The 13,277-nt window shown below is 40.6% G+C and overlaps 1 protein-coding gene across 2 annotated transcripts in view; it reads right to left on the bottom strand.

The window, feature by feature from the left end:
- The window catches only part of PIGA (phosphatidylinositol glycan anchor biosynthesis class A), a 16,423-nt gene extending 4,733 nt beyond the window's left edge, over window positions 1-11,690 (bottom strand). The window contains exons 1-5 of one of the 2 annotated variants that reach the window (XM_006775216.2): window positions 11,180-11,690; window positions 8,219-8,992; window positions 3,319-3,451; window positions 2,458-2,590; window positions 2,084-2,290 (exon numbers count right to left, since the gene is read on the bottom strand). In XM_006775216.2, coding sequence (XP_006775279.1) covers window positions 2,084-2,290; window positions 2,458-2,590; window positions 3,319-3,451; window positions 8,219-8,933 — 1,188 coding nt within the window. In that variant the 5' untranslated portion in view covers window positions 8,934-8,992; window positions 11,180-11,690. Of the gene's footprint in view, window positions 1-2,083; window positions 2,291-2,457; window positions 2,591-3,318; window positions 3,452-8,218; window positions 8,993-9,431; window positions 9,643-11,179 lie in introns of those variants that run through there. The other variant, XM_006775217.2, reaches the window with a different exon arrangement.
- Window positions 11,691-13,277: the final 1,587 nt, after the last annotated feature.

The following is a 13,277-nucleotide window of genomic DNA, read 5'->3' as shown; positions in this document are numbered from 1 at the left end:
TTCCTCCAGTCATCCACAGGCACCAGGGACCCAGCTGGCTTTCCTTCGGCGCGGCTTTGTCAGGAAGGACGTCCGGAAGACATCCATTCTAATTAGCATATTACCCTTTTATTATTATAGATAGGTAGAGATATTGAAAAACTCCTAGAAGGTGAGTGTGTCTCAGAGACATTTCAGTCAAAACAGTTGACTCAGCCCGGCTGGCATGGCTCAGTGGTTGAGTGTTGACCCATGAACCAGGAGGTCAAGATTTGATTCCAGGTCGGGGCACATGCCCAGGTTTCCGGCTCGATCCCTAGTAGCGGGTGTACAGGAGGCAGCCAATTGATGATTCTCTCTCACTATTGATGTTTCTATCTCCCTCTCCTCTCCGAAATCAGTATGAAAATTTGTGAAAGAGTAGGCCTTCTTCCCCCAGCTGCCGGCACAGGCTTCCCTCCTCTGGCCACCAGCAGGCACCCGGGAACCAGGCTGGCTTCCCCCAGGCCACTGGCAGGCACCTGGGACCCGCACTGGCTTTCCTCTGGCCCCAGCTTCATCAGGGAGGACGTCTGGAATGATATCCAGAAAACGTCCAGTCTAATCAGCATATTACCCTTTTATTATTATAGATAGGTAGAGATATTGAAAACTCCTAGAGGGTGAGGGTGTCTCAGAGACATTTCAGTCAAAACAGTTGACTCAGCCCGGCTGGCATGGCTCAGTGGTTGAGTGTTGACCCATGAACCAGGAGGTCAAGATTTGATTCCAGGTCGGGGCACATGCCCAGGTTTCCGGCTCGATCCCTAGTAGCGGGTGTACAGGAGGCAGCCAATTGATGATTCTCTCTCACTATTGATGTTTCTATCTCCCTCTCCTCTCCGAAATCAATAAAAATATGTATTTTTTAAAAACTATTAACTCAAATATCTCACACTTCAATGGGAAATGTATATGACAATTTTTAGAGATAAGAGTTTTCCTGCACTTATATTCAAATATGAGTTCATCTTATGTACAGGAATTTAGAAATTAAACCAGATAAGAGAGGCTTACAGTAAAGAGCTATTCTACCCACTCAGAGACTCCATCTTGCTCTCTATTCTGGGTAGCAACTAGATGAGTACAATGAGAGCATAAAGCACTCGTCTAAACTACTATCTCCTCCATGCTCCCAACTGACTGAACTCCTGGTTCACAATTTCTCTATACTAACAAGCAGAGTGTTTCCCCCAGTGTGTTACCTGGTAATAAGAGGCATGAAGCAGACGAAGTAATGAGAGTAAACAAAGGACAAAACCCAGTGGAATAAATGAAGCCCCTAACTTGAAACAAGGAAGCATTTTCCACAGTCACACTGTCCCACCTGAGGGTATTAATCTATATCAGTGGTCGGCAAACCGCGGCTCAGGAGACAACATGCGGCACTTTGGCCCCGTGGCATGGGCCACGAAGTTTCAATCGCACTGTACGTGCGTGCCCGCATGTGGTATTTTGTGGAAGAGCCACACTCAAGGGGCCACACTGATCTATATCATGTACCTATCCTGGAAATTCTCTATTACTGCTTTTTTCTGTGTGATCATACTCCTGACATGTGTCATGTGCATTTTGAATTCCAACTTATTATGTTCTCAATAAGCCCAAAACTGAAAAAATCCTTTTCCTGTAGAAAATTACAGTAGTTAGCAAAAGCGACGCAAGTGTTTTAGGAAATAGCCTGAATTAAATATTTGCAAGTTATAGAGTTGCTGCAACCAGACTAAGTAAAACCATATATTTAGAATACTTTAGTATTCTAAACAGCCTCAAGAAAACGTCTTATAGATTTTAATATTACTTCTGCCTGTAATGGCTGTGACTTCCAGACAATTATGTGTAGATGGCATTACTGCTACTTTCAGATGTCAAATGCAATAATTTGACGAGAAACGTAAATATAACAAAAGTACACAGTTCACTTCTTTTCATTTTGGAGAGACTTCATAAACGTAAGCAATAGAACAGAAATGGTAAACCTGTACAAGACAAAGCCAGCGTGTACATGAAACCTCAGGAATTCAGACACAATCTTCAAATACCCTTTTCTGGGCAGGTGACATACTTTTTCTGTTCGCTCCGCAACATTCCTCCAGGTGTAGAAAGTCTTTACTATGTTATGGACTTTTTCTGGAGCTGGCAATACTCCGGACTTCAGTTGGGAAATAGCTTTTTCCAATCCTTCACACAAGGATTTTACAGAAGGCTCACATAAGATAATAAGATTTTCTGGAAGTACTTCGGGAATTCCACCAACCCTGGTACTTACAACCTTAAAAAGAAAAAGAAAAAAAGAAAAAAAAAACCATGGTCCAGCATAATTCACATCTCAGGAAAATGAGCAAAACCAACCTAAAAAATTACTACAGAATGTGTCTGATTAGTTTTCAGAATACATGCACAGAAACCCCGATAATGTAAGCCCTCGAAGCTTTTTACCTGTAAGCCACAACTGGCTGCTTCCACAATGGCCATGCAGAATGCTTCAGTAAGGGAAGTATTAAGAAAAATATGTCCTTGAACTAAGACATTTCTAACATCCTTGTGTTCTAAGGCTCCCAAGAGACGCACTCTGATTTTTGAAATGAGAGAAGAAAGAGGACAGTGAGAATCATGCTATGGACGAAAGGGATATAATTTATAAGCCAAGCGTGCTATGCATATTGTACTCAGATTTTACTAGTCCTAATGCTTTCCACCACAAAAAAAAATTAATATTGCCAAACTCTGATCTAAAAGAAAGTCTTAAGTAGGTTGGTTAAAACACAAACAGCTAACATAGTTCTCACTTTCATCACACATCAAATTTCATCGTTTCCAAATTGAGTTTGCATTTAATGGAAATATTAATACACTTTAATGAGTAAATGTTAGTGTCATTTCTAACCAGGGGAACATCCCCTTTAAACTGATGTTTCACAGGCACACCCCTCACATGGTATCCAAGTTACTGAGGAAGATGTTCACATCTGTATGTGCAGAGGAACTGACATGATTTGGGCCATGCTATTAATTTTTTAAAATATTTCTCTCTTAAATCTCTTTGTGCCCTCCAGAATGCTTCCAATCACTGCCCCATAAAGTCAAGTAACATCGGGCTAACAAAAAAATAAATAAAATTGTGAATTCTTTAACTAGGGTTTCCCATTTTACATATTTTAAAAAATAGGCTTTGTACTACATTTTACATCAAATACATGTAGGAAAAAGCAGCCCACTTAATGCAGGCATGTAGCCAAAACCCAATTTAGGTCACTGATATTTTCTCACCCAAGACAATATGGAAGCCATCATCAATACCTGTCATGTAGCTGGTATCTTTCCCGTACTTCTTCCAAAATTATTCTCTTTGGTCCCTCTCCTCCAATTATGAAATTTAAATCTTGATACTTCTGACAGAGTTCAGGTATTATACCACTAAGCAAATCAGTACCTGGAAATAGAAAATAAAGTTAAATGTTGGAGATATTAATATTTAAACTTTAAAAAAAAATCATCAGAACTACTGCAAATCCACTCACTTTGAAAAGTATTAGCTATGCCCTCCTTATGTAGAGAAATGAATTTCTTAAACCTTTCCTGGGAGGGTAGAATCATTCACAAACTGCCAGAAGTCCAAGAGTTGCAATTCTTAAAGATACACTGGCATCCAATGTTACCTTCCATACATCATATATGTGTACTATTCTGTTTTCATTTCAGTATAATGTTGTTATTCACTTGTGTTTATACATTGCTCGTGCACAGAAAAGGTATTTGAGGTAGCTAACGTTTGAGTTCAAGTTGTCTACAGAGCAGGACAGCTGACTGGAGATCTAGATCTTGTGCCAGCCTTTTAACAAGTAAGGTCTTTGATGATGGGAAAGTTTCGTGATACAGGATATTAAGAGGCCTATGTACGTCAAGTCCAAGGTCTCTTTCCTCTATGAAGTTCTACGACCTATGATTCCACTTCCTGACACAGGAAAGGGATAAGCAATAAAAGTATAACTGCTGTCTTCACTTTGTGATGAATGCAATTTATATAGAGGATTCTGCAGTGAATACTATGGTATTAGCAAAATTTAAAAGAACAGTCCATCCAAGCCCTCTATAGCCCACTTCCCCAAAGGAGGGTAAGTGAAGGTGGCAGGACCCATCAGCCAGGCCATTACATTCCAGAGAACAGAAGTGTGCATCTCTGTTCTTTTTTTCCTAATAAAACATTTTTCTTATATATAAATACAACCTCAGGTATTGTGAAGCAATAAAATAAATCATGCCCTACTAGTCTGAAAGTGGTTATCTAAAGTGATAGCAATGTTGACACTACCTGAGAAGTTAACTCATTAACAATTACAAATTGTACACAAAGTAAAAATGCAAAACCCAGGTAGCTTATTAATTTAAGAAATGCATATATGCACACACATACACACAGGAATAGCACTATCAATCTTCCCAAATATAAGCAGATCGATTATAAAAAAAAGATGGTGGGAGATATAAAGGGTGTCCGCTCCAAAAATGTATATACACTTTAACAGCTGATATATCGCTCAATTTTGAAAATGAAATATATTTTAATAAACACTACCCTTATAATTATTCAAAGTGTGTATATACACTTTTTGAGACACCCTACATATAGGTCATTTTTATTAAGTAATTCAAAATAAGATTTAAGTAAACTCTGCTTGTATTTTCAAAATGATTGCACTAGCAAACATAAATTCACATGTGGGTTTTCTGAATTATGAAGGCTTCTCATTAAAATCTTAGCTATCTTTGTTTCAAGTCTATTACCAAATCTATCAATTGGATTTCTAGATAAATAAGAAAGTGGCTTAATGACTTTTAACATTTAGCCTCCTATAATTCTTTCATTTTCTTTCTTTCTTTCCCCACTCTCCCTTCTAATACAAATATTAAGAACCCATTCTTGAAGTAAAAACGAACACATATAGAGTAACAATTATAATTACTGGTAATAGCTAACATTTACTGAGTGCTATGTCAGGCAATATACTTTAAATATACTATGTCATTTATTCCTGACAACTGCCTTATAAGAAATGGAACTGATTAATATTGTCAATTATCTATAATATTATTCTAAGAATAAAAGGTTTTACCCCACAATAAAAAACGTTCTGGTGCCTATAAGAAGAGTCTAATACAGTGGAACATACAAAAGGACTTTCAATCTCCAGTTACCCAAAATGGACAAGGAAAATTCCTCATTCGAACTGTTTCAAAGATCAATCTAACAATATTTTAAAGAAGCTTCTGAATCCATACTTAAGATAATGGTGGTTGGGCCAGGGTGGAGGAAACAGACCTTAACTCAGGAAGAGCTGAACTCATGTTTGTCATCTGTTACTTACTGTGTAACCTGAGCGAATTACTTACCCTCTCTGAGACTGTCTGTTACATGCACATAACAGATACCCTACAGCTGCTGGGAGGGTCAAGTGAAGCAGTGTACCATGCACAGGCTTTATCAACTGCAGAACATAAACATAAGCTGTCATTACCACTGTCACCAGAACTGGGTTGTGCCTGCACATTCGCAGCACTACTGTGAACCCTCACTGAGCAAAAGGGACTCAAGAAAAGAGGGAAGAAGCCAGTCAGGAAACCTGGGTGATAAGAACTTTGATTTCTCCTGTTCCTTACTTAATACATTCCAGTGGACCTTTGATATCTGGTCCAAATGAACACTTAAGGAAATTAATTTGTTAATCATTAATGGACCATTAATAGAACTGCTCACTTCGGGGCTACAGAATGTTAATTTTTGCATGATGTCTGGCATATGCAAAGGGTTCGATAAGTGTTTAAGTTATCGAATTGAGAACAGGAAAGGCTATAACCTCACCCTGTTGGTAGTTATCTCAGCTGGTTAAAACACCATAACTCGTGAAGTACATGTAACAAGTTTAATCATTGTATAGTTAATTTTGCTCTGATCCTCAAGCATGCATGCATCATACTTCCTTAGCTAGCTATCCCACAAAGATATACTATTGGATCAAAAAACATTGTAAACACATTTTCGAAGTTACAACAAACATATCAGCAATATCCTGAGGTATTCAGGATCCAGAATGCTGGTCAATTACATCTTCTTGGTTAGAGGATGACAGCATCTCATTGCTTTTAACCCAGAAAACGCAGTTCAGTAAGTTTTCTCACCAACCTCTGCTTAAGAGCCTGACCAACCACAGTTCTCTATTACAACAGCCCTCGTACACTTGTACACTTCTGATCCCACCACTAACCTTAACACTTACCAAGAATCAGCGGTGTTGTCCCCAGATCTGTTTGATGCCAGTTGCACTTGTTACTATGTTGGGTAATTTAATTAAAAGCAACGAAACTGACAAAATGAGTTTCTGAGACTAAGCTCAACAGTTTGAAGAATAAAGTCACAGGAAAAAGCTCTTGTCATATTAGGGGGTATCCTAAACCACTATATAAAATCAAAAGCAAATGAACATCTGGAAGCGCATTACTTCATATGCCTTTAGGTTCTCACCTCATTTAAAAGAAACCAAACTGGCAATTGTAAATGATGCTTTTTGAACATAACTGTGCAGGGAAAATGATGCAGCTATAATCAGTGGACCTGTACTCTTAAGCCTGAAGGCCTACATCGAATTATTGGTATTTCAGTGTACATTAATAATATTTGGAGTTGAACTCAAATATTTAAGGGGAGATTATATATTATCTTTTTAATGATTCCGTACTTTAATTTTGATTACTAGATAGGTTTTCAAAGAGCATCCAGAAAAACATTCATGTTTGGATTAACCAAACTGTTTCAGACAGTAAATGGGGCTCTACAAATTCTATTGCAGGGACATGAAGTGCTGCAGAGGCACTAAAAAAGTCCTTCTTGATAACAGCGAACACTCATCAAGTACAAACCAGGCAAAGTACTTCATAGGAACCATCAATGAATTCTCACATGATTCCCACTGTTACCCAAATTACACAAATGAAAACACTGAGACTCTGTAGCTTGTCCTCAATCACACAGTGGGACAGCACCAGTCTTTTCCTTCATCACTTACCTGACAATATGTCACTAAAGTCTTATCTATGCTTAAATGAAATACAAAACAGTAATGGCAGAACAAGCTCAATGATTTTGAATATATATATATATATACACATACATACATAAAAAGACAGGAAAGCTGTAAGTTAAAATTTTCACTATAGTCATCCCTGAATAGTACAGTAACAAGTTGATTTTAGTTTTCACTTTTGTGCTTTTCTGTTTCCAAAATATCTGCAAAGACAAGACATTACTTTTGCAATTAGAAACTGGTGGTGGAACCGGCCCTGTACTTCTTACTGCATGCCCAGGGCTATTTTAACTTTTAAAAAGACCTGACCCAGGTACAGCCGGTGTGGCTCAGTGGTTGAGCATCAACCTATGAACCAAGAGGTCATGGTTCGATTCCTGGTCAGGGTACATGCCTAAGCTGTGGGCTCAATCCCTAGTAGGGTGCATGTGGGAGGCAGCCGTTCAATGATTCTTTCTCATCATTGATGTTTCTACCTCTCTATCCCTCTCCCTTCCTCTCGCTGAAATCAATAAAAACATATTTTAAAAAATAAAATCATTAAATACCTGATCCTGATCTGTTAAACAGCATCACGTTGGTTTTATTTTTAAGTAACTATTAAAATACCAAAGGTGGAGGGGGGGAGCAGCATTCACCACTGTTCCAAAATTTTCTTTTTGAATGTATAAAACAATATTAAACCTTTCTTTGCTATATTTAATACAGTAGTCACCCTATATAATAAAAGGCTAATATGCAAATAGACCGAACAGCGGAACCACTGGTCGCTATGACATGCATTGACCACCAGGGGGCAGACGCTCAATGCAGGAGCTGCCCCCTGGTGGTCAGTGCACTTTCACAGGGGGAGCGCTGCTCAGCCAGAAGCTGGGCTCACAGCTGGTGAGCACAGCAGCGGTGGCGGGAGCCTCTCCAGAGGCAAGAGGGTGCAGGGCACAGGCCAGGTTGAGGCACCCCCCCACACACACACCCCCGTGCACTAATTTCATGCACTGGGCCTCTAGTAAAACCATAAAACAAAATAAAAAGCCAAACAATCATAAACAAGTATCCAACAGCTTTCTATAAGAAAAAAAAGTCTGTGCAGTGCAACTGCAGCTATTATTTCATTTCATTACCTTTTCTGTAAACAAGTCTGCTGACAATAACAATAGTTATGCTATCATGCCTTCTAAATGGGTCTGGAGTGAAGTCAGTAGGATCTACAGCATTAGGAATGACGGACACTATTTCAGGATTCAGTGCTGCTCTTAGCACAGTGTTCTCCTTACTAGTGTAAGAGACACAAATTATGTGGTTTGTGTCACAAAGAGAGACAGTTAGAAGCTTGTTTGTAAGCACCGAGCTGACATCAGCAAATCCAAAAAGGGAATGGTCCGTGAAGACTGTACGGAGCCCCATTGTCTTGGCGTGGAAGAGGGCGTCATGGGCCATGGCAGAAAAGGAACTATGTGAGTGGATTATGGTGACTCTCTCTCGAACAAATATGTACCTGAGCAAAGGCAGACTGTGAAAGAGGGTTGTGGCTGTAGATTGGTTGTACATAACTTTCAGGGGCAAGTAATAGACTTTGAGGCCTTTAGTGAGGTAACGGATGCCTTTTCGATTTCCGTAAGCATGGGTGACAATTATGACTTTGTGTCCTCTTTCAATCAGGCACTGAGAGAGCTGGTAAATGTGGCTTTCCACGCCTCCCATATTCGGGTAGAAAAAGTCCGACACCATGCATATGTTATGAGTAGGAGTTCTACATGTGAAAAGACGTCCAGGGCTAACAGGGTAGAACGCCGCTGAGGGACCATGGCGGCGCCCACCTCCTCCTCGATAGGCCATGCTGAGACAGTTTAGGCATTAGTCCTTTACAGCAACCCCGTTAAGATGTCATTAAATACCTGAAAAGGAGAGGAAAACAGGATCTCAGCTCAGAACTACATTCTACATCCCAAATCCAGATATAAATATGGCTTTAATATTAATGTAAATTTGTTAGCTTTTCCCCTAGAAATAAAACAAAGCATATCATGAATTTACTTATTTGGCATTTACCTGCTTAGCATTTGCTACGTGCCATACAACTAAACAACATCTTGCAATGTCTTTCTATCAATTTTGCTTTAAAGACTGCTATACGCAGTTTCAAAAAAATCAGTTTATTACACCATCATATATAACAATCTGCCATGCTAACAAATCAGTTCATTCCAATAATTACACATTAGGGCTCTTTACAGAAATAGGGTGCCAACCGCACTCGAGAACTTAGCCCCTGATTCAATGGATCTCCTAAAGTTCTGCTAGTTTTACCTTTGTGTGGTTCGCACTAAAATATACCTGGAGCTGGAGCTGTCTTTTCGAGAGCAGTTTTTTCAAGTGCCACGGGTAGCACATGCTGCAGACATCCACTTTTCTCCTCCTGTACTCAAGGATGGTGATAATCAAACTACTTGCTTCATGTCAAACTTTCTTTCAGTTACATGGGCCTTTCTGCCATGAGTGTCCGTTCCTTCAGTTTGGAGTCTGAAGATAAAAACTGAACTAGAGCCCGACTGACGTGGCTCAGTGGTTGAGCAACAACCTATGAACCAGGAAGTCATGGTTCGATTCCCGGTCAGGGCACATGCCTGGGTTGCGGGCTCGATCCCCAGTGTACGATGTGCAAGAGGCAGCCAATCAATGATTCTCTCATCATGGAGGTTTCTCTCTCTCCTCTCTCCTCTCTCTCTCTCCCTCCCTCCCTCCCTCCCTCCTCTCTGAAATCGACAAAAATATATTTTAAAAAAGACTACAGATTGCCTGAATCTGGGACCATTTTCTACATCTAAAGAAGGAAATGTTTATCTCAGGGGAATCCTAGATTCCTATCAGTGCAAAATACCCACTCAAATACTCAGTACTATTGCAGATTTTTAGAGTTTTAAAGCCAAAGAGTATTGGAAACCTACTGAAACTCTCCCTCAGCTTCACAAATGAGATTTCCATCCCCCCAGAAACAACTATACAATGGGAAGCCATCCTAACCATTTAACTTTCCAATTTCACCTGAAAGCTCATAAAATGCAAATTAAGTGCAGGTGGAAAGTCTTATCTATTCTCTCCAACAAATTAATCTATGTTTTAAATATAAGGTGTCCCAAAAATGTATACACACACTTTGAATAATTATAAAGGCAGGGTTTATTAAAGTACATTTCATTTTCAAAATTGAGCTATAGCTCTTAAAGTGTGTATACATTTTTGGGGACACTGTATAGTCTCAGAAATACTCTTGTGCTCGTTGACCGGAATTTACTAATTATGATTCAATATTATCAAATACTGAGATTCTTCAAGTTTGCATTTTAAGTGGCTTCACCAACATTTAAATTGTGGTTTGTCATCTAAATCCGAATTTCAAGTTCTAGTCAATTTAAAAAGATTAATGATAACGAAAACAGTGAGTAATGAACCAAAAGGTATCAGTTTTTCATCAACCTGCGATGTTCGGTGGGGAGTCTGCCTACTTCCACCCGGTTCCACCTAACAGCTTTAGGGTGTAAAAGCTCAACAACCGGTGCATTCACAAAATCTTAGATTTTTAAAGCTAAGGAGAGGCTAGGCGATCTGGTGAACACCTCTTACTCTACAAATGAAAAGCCAGACAAGTTGAGCGATTTGTCCAGGATCTCCATCTAGCCACTTAAGTGGCAAAGGCGAGCTAGCCATAAAGTCTCTACCCTGGCCGAGGAGTCCCTGGCCAGTCATTAGCAGCAAAGGTTCCCAAGGAACCTTAGGGAGACCCAGCGGGGTTTGGGGGTCAAGAGGACGGGGCTTCCACCCACCCCCAGGTAATGCCCTGGCTTTATTCACTGAGAGGACACTGGAGAGCGCCAGTGCCAAGGAAGGGAAGACCCGGTTCCACTAAGTCTGCCCCAGGGAGTCCTCAGCCACACTGGAGTACAGAGACCCTCCACCCGGACTTCCGATCCACAAGCCAGGCCGGCCCCGCCCCTCCACGGGCAGCCCAGCTCCCACAGGGGCAGTCCTGTCCCACCCGGAAGCGGCAGAGAGAGCCGGCAAGGGGAGGTCAGACGCGCACTTACCGGCGAGTCCTATGGCCGCCTGTGTCCGGACCTCCCGCGGCAGCATCTGGAGTCCCACCCCTTTGCTCCCAAACACCAATCCAGGGCGTCCGCGCCCGAGCACCGCGCCCCGAAGCAGCCAATAACAAAGAGGCGCTGGAATCACGCGCAGGATCAGCGCTCAGACCCCACTCCTCGGCTAGCGCTGTAACTTCAGCGCGCATGCGCATGTCTCCACAAAGTTACGATAGAATTGTCGTCTCCGTATTGAAAGTAGTAATCGTCGGTTTAACCTTTCATATGAATCCCTAATGTCGCGAATCTATGAAAATCGGCCGTGGTGTCTTGTTACACGAGCAGTCCTCCGGGCCGGCCACACGGTACAGAGCCAGAATCCCCAGCGTGCCTCGCAGCGACCGGTTAGCGCTGCTGGGAGTTGTAGTCCGGTGGCCTTTGAAGGCGAGTCCGAACTTAGAAAACTAACTCCCACAATGCACCGCAGTTCGAAAGCTGAATTTTGCGCACGATGGAGTTGTCAGGTGGGTTCGAACCTTGATTGCCTAGTTACAGCGTTTCTTTTCCCGAAGCCTGTTCTCTCTGGCTTTAGATTGGAAAGATTGGGGTGGGAAGGCTATTGAAAGGCGGGGTCATGGTGTCATTCTGTTTCTGACTTATCTGCCACAGCAGAACCATTCAGGTTCTTACCATTCTGGTTCTTACCATTCTGGTGGGGTTTCCTGATGCAACAAATGAAAATATACAAATAAGTCAAATCAGATTTTTTAAAAATTCGAATTTCAGATAAATATGTTTATATAAGTATGTCCCAGATATTGGGGACTTTATAAAAAAATTATATGTCGTTTATCTGAAATTCAAATTTAACTGGGCATTTTGTGTTTTATCTTGCAACTTGTATACTCTGGAGAAGAAGAAAAAATCTGAGCTGAAATATCAACTCCCACTCAAACTGGTTCAACTGGCTATAGTGGTGCTTGGCCAAGAAGCTAATGAATCAGTGGGTGTGGTCTGATCCACCTTTCACTGTCAGTACTTGAAGTTCCCCAGCCCTGCCCTGCATACTTGTGAGAATGAATGCCTTCCTTGAAACCATCACTAACACCCCTTTTAAGCCAGTAGAAAACCTATTCATCCCTGAAAATGTCAGCTCCTTTCTGATGCTCTCCCCAAACCTTCAGAGAGAAGTAAATCCTCCCTCTTTTGTATGTTGATAGTACTTTGGCCACTTGCTGATACAGCATTTATCAGGTGATATTCAAATTGTTTGTCTGGCTGTGGTCCCCCTTCCTCCTTAACCTGATTCTTGAAAACTTGTGCCTTCTTGGAAACTCACACGGACTTCTTTCCAAAAGCTGACAGTTGTATTTGCTTATTGAATGTCTGCCTTCCCAGCCAGATAGTAAGCTGAGGCAGGGTCTGTTCTGGTAACAGACCAGGAATAAGTTTTAGTTGTATTAATGAATTTCTTTATCCAATGCCAGCACAGTCCCTGACATATTATATAACCAATAAAATGTATTGAAAATATTTTGTAGAGTGTACCTCATAAAAATGACAGTGCAGTTATATAATTCAAAGAGCATTTTGGCTGTAGGATTTGAAGTGTATTAATGAGTTAAACATAATGAGTAAGGCACAGGTAGGAGTGGATTCTCTGCTCTGTGTTATTGACGCATCAGAGCATAAAAGTGATGAAGACTCAAGGATATTTATTCAAGCTTAATAACCTGAAGTTGGCTTCACAGATAACACTAATACTACCAGATGGTATACAGCATTGCTTTGGTCTCCTTTTAATTTTTTGAAATAGGTGAAGACAAAGGGTGTGGGCAGACATCCTGAAAGGTATAAATGAGGGTTAAGCCTCATTTATTGAGCCCCTGGTTTTCCATGGTCCTAGTTCTGATCACAATACAGTTTAGAAATTGTACCATGAATCTGTTAAGATCTTAATGCCAGTGCTTCTTCAAAAGATTTGTGATGTTCTTTTCAAATCAGAACAAATATTTTTTATCTTTATCATCAAACATTTACTGAGTGCTTACTCTGTAAAAGATTTTGTGGGGAATACAAGGATTATTAAACGTAGTCCCTATGT

Source organism: Myotis davidii, unplaced genomic scaffold (genome assembly GCF_000327345.1).
Source record: "Myotis davidii unplaced genomic scaffold, ASM32734v1 scaffold889, whole genome shotgun sequence".
In the NCBI taxonomy this organism is placed as follows: Eukaryota; Metazoa; Chordata; class Mammalia; order Chiroptera; family Vespertilionidae; genus Myotis; species Myotis davidii.
Note: the sequence above shows the minus strand (reverse complement) of the source record. Positions and strands in the feature narration are given on the sequence as shown.